This window comes from Leptodactylus fuscus, chromosome 8 (assembly GCF_031893055.1).
Source record: "Leptodactylus fuscus isolate aLepFus1 chromosome 8, aLepFus1.hap2, whole genome shotgun sequence".
NCBI classification, from domain to species: domain Eukaryota; kingdom Metazoa; phylum Chordata; class Amphibia; order Anura; family Leptodactylidae; genus Leptodactylus; species Leptodactylus fuscus.
In genome coordinates this window covers 38481563-38503526 of record NC_134272.1, presented here as the reverse complement: position 1 = coordinate 38503526, position 21964 = coordinate 38481563, and the positions used below count along the sequence as shown (strand labels likewise).

The 21964-nt window shown below is 40.8% G+C and overlaps 1 protein-coding gene and 1 non-coding gene across 4 annotated transcripts in view; both read right to left on the bottom strand.

Moving 5' to 3' along the window:
* Positions 1 to 21964, bottom strand: part of GULP1 (GULP PTB domain containing engulfment adaptor 1) — a 421329-nt gene that overhangs the window by 49338 nt on the left and 350027 nt on the right. For all 3 annotated transcript variants that reach the window (XM_075284853.1, XM_075284855.1, XM_075284854.1), the window contains one exon: positions 17373 to 17465. In XM_075284853.1, coding sequence (XP_075140954.1) covers positions 17373 to 17465 — 93 coding nt within the window. The remainder of the gene's footprint in view (positions 1 to 17372; positions 17466 to 21964) is intronic.
* Positions 9951 to 10065, bottom strand: LOC142217755 (U5 spliceosomal RNA). The gene has a single exon (XR_012717401.1). It is a non-coding gene; the product is annotated as a U5 spliceosomal RNA (small nuclear RNA).

Genomic DNA, 21964 nt, shown 5'->3' with positions numbered 1-21964 from the left:
TATCTTTGCAAAAGGAGGATCTACTAAATATTAATGTCACTTTTCTGTTGAGGTGCCCATACTTTTGCACCGGTCAAATTTTGGTTTAATGCATATTGCACATTTTCTGTTAGTACAATAAACCTCATTTCAATCCTGAAATATTACTGTGTCCATCAGTTATTAGATAGATCAAACTGAAATGGCTGTTGCAAATACCAAAATATTTAGAACTAAAAATGATTAAGATTAATAGGGGTGCCCAAACTTTTTCATAGGACTGTATCAACATTCTATTCCAAAAAATTCTAGCTCCTGTAACCTATAATATTCTTTCTTTTAAGAATATCCAAGCCCATCTTGAATATATGTAAGTTTTGGCATAACTTGAAGTATTCATCGATAAAAGTTTAAAAACTTGAAATGGCTATAATTTTACTTCAATATACCTTAAATAAATTTCAAATAAATAAATCCGTCTCAGTCTCAAGACTGTGATTATAAGCAGAACATTTTAGATTTAAAAATTTGCAAATATAAATATGATGTGCCATAAAGACATTCTCTGGATAACTTGAATAGGTAAAAGCATTTAAAATTTGTTATCACATAAAATAACACGAGAGGTATGAAAACTGGGGCTGTGTCCTGAAGGTCAATATAGGCTGTGTCCTAAAGGGACCATTGTGATTTGTGAAATAGCTAAAAAAGTTTAGAGTAGATTATATAAAAATAAATTTAATGGATATTGTCAGTAGTGTTTTAAAGATGCCTTCGTAGGATTTTTAAATTTTAGAAAAAATAGTGTGAATTGTGAAAAATATATTAATTGTGCACATTGTATAATAAATTTGGTGAAACTTGTTAAGCATCTTGGATATTTTTTTCTTTCTTATAGGAGACCTGTCAGAAATCTTTACACCTCCACCTCCAAAAAGTTGCTGTCTCTCCGCTACACCACTTGAGGAAATGTCATCTTAGTAACAGCTGTTGAAAAAGGGAGATGCACTGAAGAGATCCCAGGACTCAAAGGATATGGAACATTAAAAAAACAAATCGCCTACGTATTTCAGAGCAAAACTGGCTCCTTACTCATGGATGAAAATGCACCAGATTTAACACAATGACTAAATGATAAAACTCATGCATCTTTATACTGTCTAGTCCAGGGGTGCTCACACTTTTTCAGCATGTGAACTACTTTATAAACTGACCAAGGCAAAAGATCTACTACCCACTTCTTGTGGGTGGGGCCAGGCCGGGGCGGGCCTGTGGGTGGGGCCGGGGTTCTATGGGCGGGGTGGGGTGTGTATGTGGATGGGACTGGGCATGTGGGCAGGGCCGGGTGGAGAGTGATAGCAGGAGACAGCGGCGTTCTGTGGCTGCCCAGTGCCCTTGTTCACAGTGCAGGCTGAGAGTTATCCCTGGACACTGGTAGGCTGGGGCTGCAGCAGCCCCGCCTGCCAGTGTCCGGAGATGACTCTCAGCCTGCGCTGTGAACAAGCAGCACCCCAGCTCCCTCCATCCCTAAGAGCGGGGAGCGCGTCATCCCCTGGAGCTGCTGCTGCCCGGCCTGCAAGTGTCCGGAGTGCTTGTTCACAGCGCAGGCTGAGAGTCGACTCTCAGCCTGCAATGTGAACAAGCAGACACTGGGCTGTATCCCGCGATCCCTGCATCCCGCGATTGACCCATACGTCCTTTGCGGTTGACTGGTAGATCGCGATCGACGTATTGGGCACCCCTGGTCTAGTCCAACTATAGGTTGGCTTACTTTGAGCCAAAATTTTACACCAAATGTTTTGTGAATTTTAGTGCATTTCACCTATACCTTTTCATACAAAATCATGTTCACTTGACTACCAAGTCGGATTTTTTTTTTTTTTTTTAATCTCAGACCAGATGCACCAAATGTGCCAAGATGCACTGAGATAATAATGCTACATAATGCTACATACACCATAATGCTACATATTTTCATTTCATTTTATGGCAGATGGTAGTTGTAACCACAATAGTAAATCTGCCCATTTTTTATTTGTAAAATGTGTCTAATCTCATAATAAGTTTGTTGGATAACATGACCTAATATTTGGAGATAATTTGCAATAGAATTTTAATGCATTACTCCATACATTAAATCTTGCCATATAATATAGATAATACAGGGCTATTTAATGCGGTTAGAGTATTACAATATTTCCATCTTCAAGGCATTAAAAATACAAGTAATGGGAGTAATGAACAATTATGTCATGTCATCATTAAACTATTTAATTCATATACAAATGTCTGGCAAAATATATCCTTTTTTCAGAATAATTTATTAGTTATTCTTTCCTATGGTGGGTTTGCCACATATTGCAATCTGATCACTGCCCTTTGGCTTCAGTTTCTTGCCATCTGTCACAAATAGAAATACACATACTGTAAACAGCTCAATGTGAACAAGCTGTCAGGTCACATGAAACAGTCTATCCATGGGATTTTCCTATGAAGGCTACTGAATAAAAAACATGAATTATTCATCAAAAAAGTAACAAATAATTTGATAAATTGCAGCCATGGAAAGCAGAAAATGTTCTGTAATGGTTGATTTAAGTGGGTGTGAACTTACAGAACAAATCATTATTATAAATAAAATAAGTGTTACAGAAAAAGGGTTGTGAACTCATTGTGTCACCAAATTAGTTTAGTATAGACAGGGCCGGCTCCAGGTTTTTATGGGCCCTTGGGCGACAGAGCCTCAGTGGGCCCCCTTGTAAAGGAGGTGGGGGGAGTTGAGACACTGTGCGTCGCAGATGAAGCGAGTGACGTCACACACGAGTGTGACGTCACCAACGCATACCTCCCAACTTTTAAAGAGTAGAAAGAGGGGCAAAATGTGCGGCGCGCTCCAGCTCCACCCACTTTTATGTTGACCCCGCCCATTCTCATTCATTTATCATGTGCTCCCACACAGTATAATCCTCCTACAGTCACCCGTAAATTATATGTCCCCCCTCCATCTCTCCCCATTTTCATATACACCCTTCCTCTGCCCCCAGTTTCATGTCCCCCCTCCATCTCTGTCCCCAGTTTCATGCCTTTCTCCCCCTTCATCTGCCCACAGTTTCATGTCCCCCGTCTCTGCCCCAGTGTCATGCTGTTCCACCCCCCATCTGCCCCAGTGTCATGCCGTTCCCCCCCTCCCATTCCTCTGCCCCCCAGTTTCATTGGGCCCTCTCCATCTCTGTCCCCAGTTTCATGCCGTTCTCCCCCCCTTCATCTGCCCAGTTTCATGTCCCCCCGTCTCTGCCCCAGTGTCATGCCGCTCTCTCCCCATCCCCTTCATCTTCCCCAGTGTCATGCCGTTCCCCCCCTCCCCTTCATTTGCCCCCCAGTTTCATGGGCCCCCTTCATTATGTTCCACCTTAATATTTAATACAAAACAAACACTTACAGTCACCTTCCATCGCTCCCCCACTGCTCCTCTCTCTGCTCTCTCACTCCATTCACCTAGTTGTAGGCACGATGACGTCATCACATCGCGCCTACACACGCAAGCTGGGCTGCAGCGTTAAAGCAGGAGCTGAGCTCACAGCTCTTGCTTTAATCGCCTATGCATTCAGCTCATCAGCGTCCGTTGGACGCCGATAAATAAAAGCAGCTAGAATACATAATGAAAGGCAGGTAGCAAAGGAAAGTAGAATTAAACCCAAAGAATTCTTTAAATATATAAATGCAAAAAAAAAACAACCAAGGTCTCGAACATGTAGGTCCCCTAAATAATGGTAATGGAGAGATCAAGAAAAGCACAGCTACTAAATGGGTTCTTTAGCTCTGTGTATACAGAAAGGAGTAGTTGATATAGGTGTCACCAATACTAGTAAAACATAAACCAATATACTAAATTGGATAAACAGGTAAGCTAAACAAAATAAACGTAGCAAGGTTCTGGGTCCATATGGATTCCATCTGTACCATGATGGAATATCTTCCTATGGATTTATACATCATTCTTCCCCAAGCTGTATCCACATGGCAAATGAGATTCAATTTGGATAAATATAAATTTAGGATGTGGCTATTTATAGGTACCGTACCTATAAACAACTGGCTATTTATAGGTACCGTACCTATGAACAACTGGCTATTTATAGGTACCGTACCTATGAACTACTGGCTATTTATAGGTACCGTACCTATGAACTACTGGCTATTTATAGGTACCGTACCTATAAACAACTGGCTATTTATAGGTACCGTACCTATGAACTACTGGCTATTTTTAGGTGCCTTTAAACTACTGGTTATCTATAGGTAGTACCGTGCCTATAAACTTAAATGAACTGCAGATGTATCATATTTATCCCAGTAAATTTTCACTTTATTAAGACATTTACCGTATTTTTCGGACTATAAGACTTTTTTTCCCCCAAATTTCGGAGGAAAATGAGGGTGCGTCTTATAGTCTGAATGTGGGTGGAGGAGTGGGTTTGCAGCATGGCCGCGCTACTGCCACTGCTGGTTTTCTTCAGCGGCAGTAGCGCGGCAATCTGCAGGCCCCGGCAGCTAAGACAGTCCCCGGCATCTGCTGTAATAGACCGGCGGATGCCAGGGAGTGTCTTAGCTGCCGGGGCCTGCAGATTGCCGCGCTACTGCCACCGCTGGTTTTCTTCAGCGGCAGGAGTGTGACAATCTTGCAGGCCCCGGCAGCTAAGACACTCCCCGGCATCCGCCGGTCTATTACAGCAGATGCCGGGGACTGTCTTAGCTGCCGGGGCCTGCAGATTGCCGCGCTACTGCCGCTGAAGAAAACCAGCGGTGGAAGCGCGGCCATGCTGCAAATCCACTCCTCCTCCGCAGGTCCCGGCAGTCAGTTAGCCCCCCCCACCAGCCCCATACCTTTAGTGATGCAGGCCGGCTCCTGCACGGCGAGGCCGCAGGAGCCGACCTGTTCCGATGACAGCTGGGAGCCTAATGAAGGCTCCTAGGCCTGTCATAGATATATATTACTATCGCGGCTGGTCTATGACCCTCCGCGATAGTAATGTATAGAATCTCCCATAGACGGCAATACACTTGTATTGCCGTCTATGGGACTTGCAATCAAATGATTGCAGGTTCAAGCCCCCTAGGCGGGGGATAATAAAATAGTAAAAAAAAAAAAAAAAAAAACTTAAAAAAATATAATAAAAAATAAAATAAATAAAAGTTCACCTCCTTTCCCTAGAATACATATAAAAGTATAACATTACTGTGAAACATACACATTAGGTATCCCTGTGTCTGAAAATGCCCGGTCTACTAATATTTTTATGTACAGTGAACGTCAAAATCAAAAGTGCTATACATTCCCGATTTTTTCTCTTTGTTTTGCCTCTGAATTAAATAAAAGGTGATCTAAGCAATAAACATTTCCCAAAATGGTATATCTAAAAAGTACACCTGGCCCCACAAAAAAAACGCCCTATACATCCCCGTACAGCTGCAGGGTCACCTGTCAATGTGGCCTTGCAGCTGTTCCAAAACTACAACTCCCATATATTAAATATTTTACCATTTTTTGCCTGAAAATTTTTTTTCCCTATTTTTCTCCTCTAAAACCTGGGTGCGTCTTATAGTCCGAAAAATACGGTATGTTACAATGAATATGGCTAATCGTCCGCTACCATACCTATAAACAACTGGCTATTTATAGGTACCGTATCTATGAACTATTGGCTATATATAGGTACCGTACCTATGAACCATTGGCTATTTTTAAGTCGTACCTATGAACTACTGACTATTTTTAGGTGCCTTCCGTACCTTTAAACTACTGGTTATCTATAGGTAGTACCGTGCCTATAAACTTAAATGAACTGCAGATGTATCATATTTATCCCAGTAAATTTTCACTTTATTAAGATATTTATGTTACAATGAATATGGCTAGTCTTCCTCGCATTTCCCCCACTTCCTCACATTGCGGACATCCATCCACTCTACAGTCATGGCCAAAAGTTTTGAGAATGATACAAATATTAATTTTTACAAAGTCTACTGCTTCAGTTTTCCTAATGGCAATTTGCATATACTCCAGAATGTTATAAAGAGTGATCAGCTTAACAGCAATTACTTGCAAAGTCAATATTTGCCTAGAAAGTTAACTTTATCCCTCAAAACACATTTCAACATCATTGCATCCCTGCCTTAAAAGGACCAGCTAACATAGTTTCAGTGATTGCTCCATTAACACAGGTGTGGGTGTTGATGAGGACAGGGCTGGAGATCAATCTGTCATGATTAAGTAAGAATGACACCACTGGACACTTTAAAAGGAGGCTGGTGCTTGGCATCATTGTTTCTCTTCTGTTAACCATGGTTATCTCTAAAGAAACACGTGCAGTCATCATTGCACTGCACAAAAATGGCCTAACAGGGAAGAGTATCGCAGCTAGGAAGATTGCACCTCAGTCAACAATCTATCGCATCATCAAGAACTTCAAGGAGAAAGGTTCCATTGTTGGCAAAAAGGCTCCAGGGCGCCCAAGAAAGACCAGCAAGCACCAGGACTGTCTCTTAAAAGTGTTTCAGCTGTGGGATCGGGCTACCAGCAGTGCAGAGCTTGCTCAGGAATGGCAGCAGGCAGGTGTGAGTGCATCTGCACGCACTGTGAGGCGAAGACTCTTGGAGCAAGGCCTGGTCTCAAGGAGGGCAGCAAAGAAGCCACTTCTCTCCAGAAAAAACATCAGGGACAGACTGATATTCTGCAAAAGGTACAGGGAGTGGACTGCTGAGGACTGGGGTAAAGTCATTTTCTCTGATGAATCCCCTTTTCGATTGTTTGGGACATCTGGAAAACAGCTTATTCGGAGAAGACGAGGTGAGCGCTACCACCAGTCTTGTCTCATGCCAACTGTAAAGCATCCTGAAACCATTCATGTGTGGGGTTGCTTCTCAGCCAAGGGAATCGGCTCTCTCACAGTCTTGCCTAAAAACACAGCCATGAATAAAGAATGGTACCAGAATGTCCTCCAACATCAACTTCTCCCAACTGTCCAAGAGCAGTTTGGCGATCAACAATGCCTTTTCCAGTATGATGGAGCACCTTGCCATAAAGCAAAGGTGATAACTAAATGGCTCAGGGAACAAAACATAGAGATTTTGGGTCAATGGCCTGGAAACTCCCCAGATCTTAATCCCATTGAGAACTTGTGGTCAATCATCAAGAGACGGGTGGACAAACAAAAACTTACAAATTCTGACAAAATGCAAGCATTGATTGTGCAAGAATGGACTACTATCAGTCAGGATTTGGTCCAGAAGTTGATTGAGAGCATGCCAGGGAGAATTGCAGAGGTCCTGAAGAACAAGGGTCAACACTGCAAATATTGACTTGCTGCATTAACTCATTCTAACTGTCAATATAAGCTTTTGTTACTTATAATATGATTGCAATTATATTTCTGTATGTGATAAAAACATCTGACAAACACACATAAAAACCAGAGGGCAGCAGATCATGTGAAAATATAAGATTTGTGTCATTCTCAAAACTTTTGGCCATGACTGTATAACAATCATAACAACTGGCTATTTTTAGGTACCATACATACCTTTAAACTACTGGCTATCTATAGGTAGTACCGTGCCTATAACACACACAGCCCTGCGCTACTGCCAACCATCCCTTCAGCTACTCCTCCTGTCACACACACACAGCTCTGCGCTACTGCCAACCATCCCTCCAGCTACTCCTCCTGTCACACACACAGGTCTGCGCTACTTCCCACCATCCCTCCAGCTACTCCTCCTGTCACACACACAGCTCTGCGCTACTGCCAACCATCCCTCCAGCTGCTCCTCCTGTCACACACACAGCCCTGCGCTACTGCCAACCATCCATCCAGCTACTCCTCCTGTCACACACACAGCTCTGCGCTACTGCCAACCATCCCTCCAGCTACTCCTCCTGTCACACACACAGCTCTGCGCTACTGCCAACCATCCCTCCAGCTACTCCTCCTGTCACACACACAGCTCTGTGCTACTGCCAACCATCCCTCCAGCTACTCCTCCTGTCACACACACAGCCCTGCGCTACCGCCAACCATCCCTCCAGCTACTCCTCCTGTCACACACACAGCTCTGCTCTACTGCCAACCATCCCTCCAGCTACCCCTCCTGTCACACACAGCTCTGCGCTACTGCCAACCATCCCTCCAGCTACTCCTCCTGTCACACACACAGCTCTGATCTACTGCCAACCATCCTTCCAGCTACTCCTCCTGTCACACACACACCTGCTCTGTGCTACTGCCAACCATCCCTCCAGCTACTCCTCCTGTCACACACACAGCTCTGCGCTACTGCCAACCATCCCTCCAGCTACTCCTCCTGTCACACACACAGCTCTGCGCTACTGCCAACCATCCCTCCAGCTACTCCTCCTACACTGGCCAATCAACACTTGTCAATGCATTCCTAAGGGAAAAAGTCAGCTTGCGCATATCGCAAGCTGACAGGGATCCCAACAAGATAGAGCCCCAAGAGCTGGGTGAGTAACATTCCCCCCTAAATAAAGGTAATCCCTAGCTAACCCTGTCTGTAGATCTGTCCCTGTCTCACAGTCACATAGTTCACAGTCCCAAATTAATCGAATGTTAAATCCACCATTTGTCTAAATTGGAGGTCACCTGATTTCGGCAGCCAATGTACTGCCTCCAGTATAAAGAAAGAGTGAGGTGGCACTACTTAATGCAGATTTGAAGTAGCAAGTTAGGATAGGGGAAATATACTATTGAGTAATCCTTTGGTGGTGCTCTCAGTAAAAAACATAGTCCATATTGAATATAAAGAAGAAGAAAAAAACTAGGCACTCACCAACAGGAGGATACGGTAAAACCTTACAACTTTATTTTAAAAAATCCATTAAAAGTATACCCGGGAGGAGGCACGCCTGAGAAGAGGGAGCGACAGCCGTTTTGTGCTGTTTTAGCACTTTTCAAGCTTGAAAAAGTGCTAAAACAGCACGAAACGGCTGTCACTCCCTCTTCTCAGGCGTGCCTCCTCCCGTGTATACTTTTAATGGATTTTTTAAAATAAAGTTGTAAGGTTTTACTGTATCCTCCTGTTGGTGAGTGCCCAGTTTTTTTTCTTCTTCTTTATATTCAAAATGTACTGCCTCCATTGTCGCAGTTCCTGTCCCACCTCCCCTGCACAGTTATTGATGCTAAAAATGCGCCAGGGAAGGTGGGAGGGGATACAAATTTTTACTGCGTTTGCGGCCTTGTATTCGATTGTAATCGAATACCTCGAACGGCCTGATATTGGACCGAACGGTGTTCACTCATCTCTAGTAAGTATAAATAGCCAGTTGTTTATAGGTACGGTACCTATAAATAGCCACATCCATAAATAAACGCCAGACACACATATGGGGAAACACATATGGATGACACAGAGACGTCTAGGACCTTTAATCTGACACCTTTAAGATGAATGCCTGAACATTGATAGTTCATGCCTCTATTCTGTTTCTATCTTCATAAAAATGTCAATAAATTTCCAGTTTTTTGTAATAAACTATCATTCCTACTGATAGACCCCATATGTCACATGTGGATAAGAATTATCAGAACCATATTATTTTACAAGCAGAAAAAAATTGAAGACATGCAAGTCTTAATTCTGTGAGCACAAAGTACCACAAAATATTGGAATAAAATACAGGAGTACTCCTATTGTTTTGAAACCACAAATGTAATTGGGTCCTTATTCTCTTTGGTAATATGTTCATTAACTATGTACACAAGCACTTTATACTCCACAATACGTTGATACAATGCTGTGTGGATACAGTCTTAATGTCTGACACTTAATATAGTTATATAGTAAAGTGCAACAGATATGTTAGTATAACTTTAAGTTCATAACATTTAATCTTCTGCGCCTAAAGTAGTGAAGACAATGGTTGCGTTAATTTTTTTTTTTTTTTTTTTTTGTTGAGCCCAGCGAGCGCCAGGCATCAAAAAATTATAAGAAACTCATAATTGTTCCTCTCCACGGAAATCTTTAGTAAAAGGCGAAAGATTTATTCGGTCTGAAGAGAAACCAGAGTATAATGGTTGCGTTAATTAACCACATTAAGCATATGCTGAGTTTCATCATGACATGTGGAAAGCAGATTTTTTTTACTCAGAAAATCCATCTCTTTTAGTAATGTTCATAGTCATGTACTCCTAGTAACAAGAGATAAAAGCAGACCACTGTTGTGTCATTGTAGAATTCAAGTTTCCCAGCTATACAGGGTTGACGGCATAGCTTTGGCATGTTTTAGCAATGCTCGGAAAACATCACTAAAACCACAAATAATTTCTGGGAACAGGCTGGTTATTTTTTCGAGCTGCAGTATTGTCTTTAATTAAAATTACATTTTTGAGAAACAGTTTAGGGAAACCTAAAACACTTAAGACAAATTCTAAATAGAGATGTTAGCAAAACTCACCCCTAAATCTGAAGAAATGTGACAATTAACACATTTGCAGTACATTTCCAAATATGTACTTTTGTCAAGTAACACATTTTATTATTTTTTTTCCGTAAGGCTTAATGCTTCAATACAGACACCATAGGGGTCAGAAAAAATAAATAAGATGTTGCTAAATAAGCAATTTCCCAGTAGCTGCTGTGAAATGTGCAAGGAATTGAACGACAAGACAGTGAGTCCTAAGACTGAACTCGTCCCCAATCCCTGCCTAATTGCCTCACCTACCCTAGGTGGTAGGCGACAACTGGTTGTCGGTCCCTTCCTATGATAAAAGCAATAACACAGACACATACAAGATGATCAACAACAAATGGGAGGTCAGCTATCCAAGGGATTGGAACCAGTCAAGTAGCGAGGTACAGAGTCGGAATCCAAGAGAGTAGTCACAAGAAAAACCAGGGATAAGAAACATAGTGGCATTAAAATATATTTAAAGGAATTCGCCCCAAGACTTGATTGGTCAGGAGGAATGTCAATCAAAAGCAGTAAAATAACTCCCTAGTAGACAAAGGAACAAAAGCATTGGCTGGACACACAGCAACGGATCCTCAGTTGTGCTGTAACAACAGGTGTATATGATTACAACTGAACACACCTCCTGCAACCACAGAGGCCCTAACAGGCAAAGATGTTAAATAAGCATTAGAAATCTGGATAAATTTGTGCCATAAAAGTTATGTACGTGCTTTATACTTTATTTTCTATTAGAGATGAGCGAACACTGTTCGGATCAGCCGTTCCGAACAGCAAGCTCCAATAGAAATGAATGGAAGCAGCTGGTACGTACACTTTGCCGGCGGCCGGTCACCGTGCCAGGTGCTTCCATTCATTTCTATGGGAGCGTGCTGTTCGGAACGGCTGATCCGAACAGTGTTCGCTCATCTCTGTTTTCTATGTGTTTTAGATGTGAGTGGGGAGTTTTGAAAAGGGAATGAGACTTATACTAAACTGTAAGATAGACATTACATCCAAATTGTGCCAAATTTTTGTGCCAAAATATTTTCGGAAATTCACAGAAAAGTCCCTATAACTAAAACTTAACCTTTATTTTAGTAGTATAAAATACTGATGTTGTGTAGTAAAACAACATCCTTAGATCTATTAAAATATGACCCAAATGTATGAGGGGATTCTTATAGCAACGCACACCCTAGACTATTGAAAGGAAGAAGCAACAACAAAAGACTCCTGTCCTACAGTTATGGGTATCCAGAAAAATACAGTGTCAATAGATACCGCTATATAAATAAAATATTTTCGGAAACTAAGCAAACTGATAAGTGGTGTAAAGTTAGACTAAACAAACACCATTAGATGACATATGAGATCATTGGTGAAAAAGAGAAATTCGCTCCTAGCACCACCTTTTGGAAGTTAGCTTTCTATTCTTTTAATATTTGATTTTAAAGAAACCTAAGGTCATAATCTGAGAATAACAGCCAAGCCAGTATAACTCCTCCAAAAGGACGGCATTCCCATTCACAGACTGCTGTCTTGAGGTTTTTGCAATTTATCACGCAGAGAAGGGTACTGTCTGGTTGTGTGAGTGTTCTCGATATGGGTCAGAAGGGGTAATGTCTCTCATTAGTCAGAGATGGTACAGGGACTTCTTCAATAAAAATTCTGGGTGAGGAATATGCAAAATAAGACATCATTGGTAAAAAAAAAAAAGAGGAATTCACTGCTAGCACCACCTTTTAGAAAGTAACTCCCTATAGGTTTTCAAAGAAACCTAAATGTATAATCGGGGTATAACACTCACGAGGACTTAATTTCATACTCTGCACTCATAAGAATGGCAAAAAGCCTCTCTGCTTGCTGCCCTCTAGGGCATATTTCCCATTATCCCCAAGTGGAGCGAAAATGACTTTGTAAGCCATGGCTTTGTTAATCCCCAGAATTTTGAGATTTCGAAATTTCATACATCATAAAGCGCCAACAAATAGACTTTATTGGACAGTGTGTTTTGTGCCTATTCTGTGGTCTTCATCAGGTTAAAATCATTTGCGATCTGCACACGTGTATAAGGTTTAAGGCTCTATCTGTCATGGAAAAGTGGACCATTAAGCTGTTTATTTGTTGCTAAAGTAATCAGCTGATCAATGCAAGTCCTGTTCCCATCACCCTTAGGGTCCATTCACACGGAGGAAAATGGTGAGAAATTTGATGTGGAATTTTCCACGCTGAAAAAAAAAGCCTCCCATTGATTTCAATGGGTTCTGCTAGCTTTTTTTTCCCACTAGTGGAATTTTCCACTAGTGGAGAAAAAAGCTAGTGGCACCCATTGAAGTCAATGGGAGGCTTTTTTTCCAGCGTGGAAAATTCCACACCAAATTCCTCATCATTTTCCTCCGTGTGAATGGACCTTTAACAGTTGCTTTTGCCAGGACTGCTTATATGCTGCAAGGCTTATCTTCTGCAATGGAAGCTGCAGAGGAAAATATAGCATTACATGACTGATATATTCCATGTTACACTGGTCTACAAAATATATATATATATATATATATATATATATATATATATATATATATATATATATATATATATTTTAACAAAGTAAATAATCTTATCTCATTTGTACTTTTTGTTCAAAATTGAAATCTGCTTTTAATTTTTTTCCTAACATCCTTAATTCTTATTGACACATAATTTTAAGTTTCTAAGAAAACAAGAAGAATTATTTCATTTTGGATGTTTCGGTCCCAGAATTAATTTTGGATTAAATAAATTCATTTAAATTGGCTTAAAATGGGGGAGCTGGATGGACGCTGTTTAACTAAGTTCCTTCTTCATGACCTGCACAAAGCGCCTCACAGCATCTAAACCTGCGCTTTTTTTACTATTTGAAGCAGGGGAACTCCTGTTCCATCAGACATCATAATCAGAAAAGGGGAAAAGGCTCCCCAAAAAGGTGACGGCACATGGCTTACTGCAGCACAGAATTTTGATTCATGTCTGGAAAACAACACTGCTGTGATACTTGAGAGTTCCTCTGATTCCCAGCCTCCCTCTCTTTGCACAACAAAAGCACTGGCCCAGAAGTATGGTCTGCGAAAGGCATCAAGAGGTTTCCTCCTTTAGAGTATGTTCACATGGAGGAAAAGGTCACAGAAACCTTTCCGCCTTGTGAACAATCTGCACGGCTAGCCGCAATGGGATTCAGCATTGGCATTCCGTTACAGTATCACCCTCTTGATTTGGCCCAAATGAATGAGTCTAAACAGGAGCGTGTCTCGAGCCATGGATGCAAGATAGGGCATCTCGCTTCTCTTTTCCGTTACTAGATAGAGGGAAAAAAAAGCTAGCAGCTCCCACTGAAGTCAATGGAAGCCATTTTTGCAGGTGGATTTTGAGGCGGATTCCGCGCAAAATCCAGCTGCAAAAAAACTCTGTGTGAACATACCCTTATACTGCAACTACCTAAAACTGGTGAATATGGAGGACAGAAAGAGACAAAACAATATCAAATTCTGTGGAGTGACAAAAGCAGTCTCAGCAAAGGAACTAACTCCATTTCTGCAGAAATTATTTAAGGCCAAGGCCCCACAGTTGGCTGCAGCCAAAAAAGTGCTGCAGGAAAAACTGCGGTGGAAACGTTTTGCGGTTTTTCCCGCAGCGCTTTTCACAGAAAGTCCACAGACTTCTCCTGTGGACTTTCTGCTACAATTATACCTATATGGAAGGTATAAATGACTTGCTGTGATTTCCAAAAAAAAGCAATGGCTTTGGAAATCATAGCATTTCTGCAGCAGGTATTTTTCTGCAATCTGAGGATGGGATTCGTAGAGACTATAAAACCACTTTTTTTGCCACAGCGTTTACACCACTTGGGGCTTTAGACTGAAAGGGTTTTTCCCCACTGCTCTGATATGCAGTGATAGAATTATGCACAAGGCCCACCAAAACCAAGGGACTTCCCAGATGTCATACTGCTTAGCTTCATTGCGCAAATCCACTTTTATTATATCAAAGACAACTGATGTCAGTTTCAAGACAACTGGTCAACCTTCCTGAACCAAGAAAATATCAAGCTATTTACATATCTCTCCCAGGCCACCATAGCTACTAGAAAGAAACTATCTCCATTTATGATAATCCTAAGACCATAATGCATACATTTTGAGAATATAAAGGCACAATTATACACAAAAGGACAGAGAGAGGAGTTGCATCATGTATACATCCACTATGTATTAACCATAAAAAAACCTTGACAGTTTTATAGCCTAGATAATGGAACCTAGCTTAGATATTGGCTAGATATTGACTCACATTCTACATTTAAAAAAAACCTGAATAGGGGACGGCTTTACGACAGCCAGTTTTAAAACCCATTCATTAGAATGGGTCTTAAAAGCAAACTGCCAGTGTCCGTACGCAACCTCTCCGCGGTGAAACCATTTGTTTGGCCGGACACAAACTCCTGCCTGTCCGACTTTGTGCCTGCTCAATAAAAACGTTTCCCCACGGAGAGGCTGCATACGGACATCGGCGGTTTGCTTTTAAGACCCATTCAAATGAATAGGTATAACTGACCGACAGGGAAGCCATCCCTTATCCAGTTTGTTTGGGGAATAGGCCGGAGACCCGGCGGGCGGACATGGGCGCAAGTGTGAAGGCCCCCTTACAGTACTGATGTCATATACACTATATAAGGTGCTGTAAGCATGATAACAAAGGTACTATTTGAATCTTAAATGTTAAAATGTGTAACAGTGAGTGGCAGTGCAGAGTAAGGTTAAATTTGGAGTCAGTATCAACTGAGGTATCCATCCTTTTTTCCATAGACATACATGTGACATAATTTTGGCTATGCTTGCATTAAAGAGATAGAAATTGGTTAGATAGGTTACTAGGAGCACTGGCAGTGTTATACACTATGTTTTAAACCAATTTATGTTGTGGTTTGTACCAAACCTGTTTGACTCAAAACAAATCTGGGGATCAAGCCATCAGAACCCAAAAAGAAATGAATCTTGGAGAGGTTCGCCCATCTCTAACCACTCATCTTTTGTATATTTTGCTGAGCATTTATCATGTTAAACATTGCTTCCTGGCTGCAGAGGATTAGCAGAGTGCAGCCACTATGAAATAGTATAATTTAGCCTCATAATTACTGTATACTTTTAGGCAAGCTGTGTGTCATAATCATGTCTTCTGCAGGCCTCCTGCATGGCAGAACAGACTAAAAATATAAAACAGGGATGCAGGTCGCCTGATACACAACATGAAGCTACTTATGTTCCTGACCAATATGTACCTAACTAATTCTAGACATCTAGTGTAGAATTTTCTGGGAACAGCTGAGCATTACTGCCACACGCTGTTTCAGCAACTTCCATAGAGGTCAATAAGAGCTAAGGAATCAACATAGCACAGTTTTGCAACAGCATTGATGGAAACAGTGTAAGCAAACATACTATTCTGTTTCCACACTTCCATTTCAACTCTATGGGAGTTACAGAACAGTGTTCCCCTGTGTCCCACCCTAAGGGTCAAAACTTAGGTGTAGGTATTTCCATCTCAGCCACAAAGAAAAGAGATACAGATGAATAAGATTGTACCATTTTAGTTATCTAACAACATGTATCATGAAAGTATATGAACCTTTCTTCTACCCTAAACCCCCAACATTTGTGACATTAAACTTTTCACCTCCTACCAAGGGAGGTTTTAATTAGTATAATATACAATATTGGTAGGGCAGATATGTGTGTCATGCAATGAGCAGACTTTTATGATGCAAGATCACAAAGTAAAAAGCTATCAAAAAATAATCAGCTAACTATTCGATATGTGTCTGTGTGGCCAACTAGTGGCAGTTTTGTGAATTGCAGTATTTAAAGAGTTGTGTTATCAAGTCACAATGTCACATGATAAATTGAAGCCCTTAGGCAAATTACAGGTAGATTAATAGTGGACACAGCTGTAATTCTATTCTTATTTGATGTCGTCTTAAGTAGCCTACATTGTATAGTCTTGTAATCCTGGTTCAAATCTGCGTTTGCTCTTCCGTTCCAGGGCCCCCGAATGGAAAACCAAACAAAGATGTGAACCAGGCCTTACTGTCCAACAAAATGTGTACAATATCTGTGTTTACAAGGGGCCACACGGTGGCTCAGTGATTGGCACTGCAGCCTTGCAGTGCTGGGGTCCTGGTGTTCAAATCCCGCCAAGGGCAAAAAACCATCTGGAAGGAGTTTGTATGTTCTCCCCGTGTTTGCATGGATTTCTATCCCATATTCCAAAAAAGACATACTGATAGGGAAAAAAATGTATGTTGTGAGCTCTATGTGGGGCTCACAATCTACATTTAATAAAATATATATCTATACATATATATATATCTGTATTTACATTGATGCAATGTATTGTAACATAATATTAGTATTAGTGTAGATGTGTGCACCTTTGGCTGAGCTTCAATTTGATTAAGGACTCCACTTTCTCAAGACAACAATTAAATACAATAGTGCACCAGGGCACGAGAATACTTGAAAAGCTGCAATTCTCATACCACCTCTGCGTGACCAAACATAGACACATACAGAATATAAATTTGCTATACAATATTGTAAAACAATAATGTCTTGAATAACTAACCATTTTGTCACACACATATCTGGATATGCGCTGCCAAGAGGAAAGATAGGGAAGGACAAAGCTGTATATCTAACATACTGAAGACCACAATGAAACTATACATCTCTATGAACAGTGCCATGACTGACAGGAAAACATCAATCATTCTGGGTACTGGAAATTACGTAACATAAATTAATTTTATACTACTGTATACTGTAGTTGCTAAATATAATAAATGTATATAATGTATCTACACGTATACATTTAAGAGTAAGCAAGATGTATTCCTTACAGGTGAGGAAGTTAGGTCACTTATTCTTAACTGGTTTTCCAAATCTTGTACTTTATATTTTAATTCTGTATTTTCAGTCTCTAGTTCCTGAATCTGCAATATAAGCACATCCAACATTAAAAAAGTAAAACATAATACATCATCGTATAATATTAATTATATATTGTATAGTGAAACTCAGATTGTTAGTGAAATGTTTCTAAAAATCTATCAATACAGACATTGTGTAGTAGTTGCAGAGTTGATAAAAACCCTATAGCACCTTTAATCTGTTTCTATTTAAGCATTTTAACTTTTCACTCCCTGCCTTTCTGAACCCATACGTTTTTAGTTTTTAATCCACATCACCATTTAGGGGTTGTTTCAGTGGCGTAACTAGGAATGGCGGGGCCCCGTGGTGAACTGTTGACATGACCCCCTTGACCGACACCGAAGACCTCGACCGACCCCCTCCTACGCATTTCTGCGTGTTTTATTATGCCCCATAGTGGCCCCTTAACACAGTATTATCCCCCATAGTGGCCCCTGCACACAGTATTATGTCCCTTAGTGGCCCCTACACACAGTATTATGTCCCATAGTGGCCCCTGCACACAGTATTATGTCCCATAGTAACCCCTGCATGCAGTATTATGTCCCTTAGTGGCCCCTGCAAACAGTATTATCCCCCATAGTGGCCCCTGCACGCAGTACTATGTCCCATAGTGGCCCCTGCACACAGTATTATCCCCCATAGTGGCCCCTGCACACAGTACTATGTCCCACTGTGGACACCCATAAACAATTATTATACTCTGAGGTCTTTTCAGACCCCAGAGTATAATAATCGGAGACCCGGGGGAATAAAAACATAAAAAACTACTGTTACTTACCTTTCCCCCGGCTCCTATGCGGTCTTCTCCGCTGCCTTCTGCACTGCTGTCCTTGTTCAATGACATCGGACGTCACATAACCCGGGACGCAGGCCGGGTTCATGTGACGTCAGAGACGTCAGGAAGGAGGCCTGACAGGATCGTGGAGAGGTAAGTGTTTTTTATGTTTCTTACCTCTCCCGGTCCACCAATCATTATACTCGGGGGTCCGAAAAGACCCCCGAGTATAATGATAGCAGCGGTAGCGGCTGTCACGGGCCCCCAATGTCCCGGGCCCTGTGGCAGCTGCCTCCGCTGCTATGGCAGTAGTTACGCCACTGGGTTGTTTCTTTCTAACAACTCCTGTTTATATCCCAAACAATGGTCCAAATTTACTAATAGCTTGTGCAAACATAGATAGCAATCTGAGAATGCACCAGATTTATCACAGTGACTGACACTGAATAATACATCTGAAGTAGTCTACATTTATGCCACCTTTCAGTTGGCTTACTTTGCGCTAGAATATTTTGACACTATTTTAGGCCATGACATGCGCCCTTTCTCTGAGAATACACACCCATGTCTAGCATGTCAAAATGTTTTAACCTAAACAAAATGGACCATGATGCACTACATCGAGCCAAATTCGCACCATATTTTGCCATGTTTATTCCAGTGTCTATTCCTAACCATAGTAAAAAAAAAAAAATTGTTTTGAAAAGTTGGAAAATATTAATGGCACGGAATTGGAAATTTTTTTTTTTTTTTCATTTTTTCCATCCAGGATTTGTGTTTTCAGCATTCACTTTGTGATAAAAAAAATATATATCAATTTAACATATTTACACATTTTATTCAGCTGGCCAGTATGATTTTAGTTATATCAAGTTTATAATGTTTTTGTTATGTTTTAGTACCTTTAAAAAAATGCAAATCTTAAAAAAAACCGAAAAACTATTTTTGTCTCTGACTCTGATTATACTTTTTTTTTTTTTTTATTTTCATTCATGGAACTGTGTAAGGGATTTTTTTTAGTGTACTACTTAGGGTAATGTATGGCCCCATGAGGCAGGATTTAACAGCAACTAACTGATGGCAGGTCAGTGAGCCTTCAGAAGGAAGGCTTGTCCTGTCCTGGCAACTGAATGATTCCTGTAATTTTGGCACAGAGGATACAAAGTAAGAGCCATTAATGTCTTGAAAGGGAAAGTAGTGAAAGTAACCTCTCAGATAACATGGCCACATTTGAACCACGGCTTTGCCATGGTGCTTATCCACTAGCAGCTTCCGCCACCTGGAGGCTGAAAGGACATATCATCTGTGTATGGTCAGGCACCAAACCCTGAAAGCTTCCCATACTGATGAACTATTCTGTGCATAGGTCACTAGTATAAAAATCTGATTTATTGCCAGAGGAAAAAAAAATCATTACTTTGCTTAATTATATGGAGCTTTGTAGATTCTCCTTTTGTTGGGTTAAGCAGTAGATTTGGATGGTATAACTATGGAGTGCATATGACATTTTAATCACTTTAATTACTTTTTGGGGTGATAAATACTTATATGGGATAAATACTTTTATAGTTTGGAAACTTCTGGACTTGGGAAGACCAAAGATTTTTTAATTTACTTATTTTTAAACATATGTATCTGATTAACCTTTTCCTGATATCCGACTTGATAGTATGGTGGAAGCCAGGTTTTTAAAGGGGCTCTATCATTGGCAAAAGTCATTTTTAACTAAGCACATACTTGCATAGCCTTTAAAAAGGCTATTCCACACGTACCTTTTGTATGTAAATCCCCTCATTAGTTTTTGTATGAACCTGTTTTATCCATATGCTATTTAGCCTCCAGCGAGCACCAGAAGTGTCTGTGAGCACCCTCTGCTATTCTCTGCTATGTGTGTGCTGATGACTCATCTCTCTGCTCTTAAACATAGTACACAGCAGAAAATTGCAGATGGTACTCACAGACACTTCTAGGTGCACGCTGCAGGCTAATTAGCATATGAATAAAAACGGACTCATTCAAAAACTACTGAGGCGATTTACAAAAGGTATGTGTGGAATAGCCTTTCTAAAGGCCATGCAAGTATGTGCTTATTTAAAAATAACTTTTCCCAATGATAGAGCTCCTTTAAAGATGGCCATCCTGAAGCAGAGCGGTGGCCTTAGCCCCCTCTGGGAGTAGCTATCACCAATGTACCTTCTCCAGTGCAGGATGGCTTCTGTGAAGGACGACTGAGGGAGTCATCCTGTTCTTATGACAGCTGGGAGCCTTATGAAAACTCCCAGACCTGTTAAAATAATATAGCTATTGAGGCTGGTCATAGACCAGCCTCAATAGCTAAGTAGTGAATCCCCCATAGATTGCAATACAGGTTCAGGTTCAAGTCCACTATGGGACTAATTAAACATTTAAAAAAGAAGTCAAAAACAAAAATTGAAAAATGTCACTTTCTGGAAGAGGTTAATCTTTAAGTAAGTATAATTGACCCAAAGGTCATCATCTATCTATTAGGAAATACCAAGAATAATCTTTTCTTATGCCAGCACTTCCATCCATGTGTCATGTGACTTCACTCAGCATAGCATTCTGCCCCAAACACATATGGAATAAAAAACACATATTAAGCATACTGTAAGATGTGACTGGCTCTTTAAGGAGGGGCACCACTTCTAAATTATTTAGAGATTTATAAACTTCCCCATTGTAGTCTTGTAGCAAAATTTTAAAACCAAGTTTCAAAGTTGGCACAAACCAAGAGACTGAAGGAGCTTATGTATAGAAATATAGACATGTTACAGGGTGTACAGTACAATAGTAGCATAGTAAGATGGTTCAACCAGGGGATGGGAAAGGGCATGACTGAAGTAAATAAGTACTCTATGCATTTCATTAAGCATCAATACTCTACAATATCAATGCTCTACAAATGTATCTAAGCCATTTTGAACCTGTCAGCTGCGGCTGTGACAAACTCCAGATATAGGCTATTCCACACTCCTTAAAGTGATAAAGTCTTGTTACCTCTGGAGATTAAACCCTTTTTCTCCAGACGATGGGAGTGCTCCCTTGTCTATTAGGAGGATTTTACAAGGAGCAGCTTTTCCCCATCTTTCTTGTATGAGCCATTTATTTTATGTATTTATAAAGGTTTATTATTTCTCTCCTTAAATGCCTCTTTCTAAAGCTTAAAGAGATTTGACTCCTTTAATATTTCCTTATAACTGAGAACCTCCATGCATCTTATTAATTTTGTGTCCCTCTGTTGAATCTTTTCCAACTCAAGGATATCCTTTCTATGAACTGATGCACAAAACTGAACTACATATTCTAGATGAGTGATGATTGGTGATCCCATTCACTTCAATGGGAGTTCCGGTGATGGCTGAAATACGACATCTTCAGCTATCTTCAGACCTCACATTGAAATGAATGGGAGGGCCAACAATCACCAGTCCCACTCAGTTCTGTCCACATTCAGTCAGGGTGCAATCAGGTTGGATGTGCAGCATGAGAAAGGTCCTTGTTGGTGTAAATTAACCAGTAGTTTAGGAGAATACAGGGCTGTAAACTGCTTATGTTAACGCTAACTAGGATCCCTGCTGACAGAGTAGACCTTGGGGAAGAAAGTAAAGGGAGAGGCTGGCAGGAGAGCAAGTTCTGTTATCACAATCTGATTCACAAGTTGTTTACATTTCACTGTTATCATCATAAAGAGTTAAAGGGGTT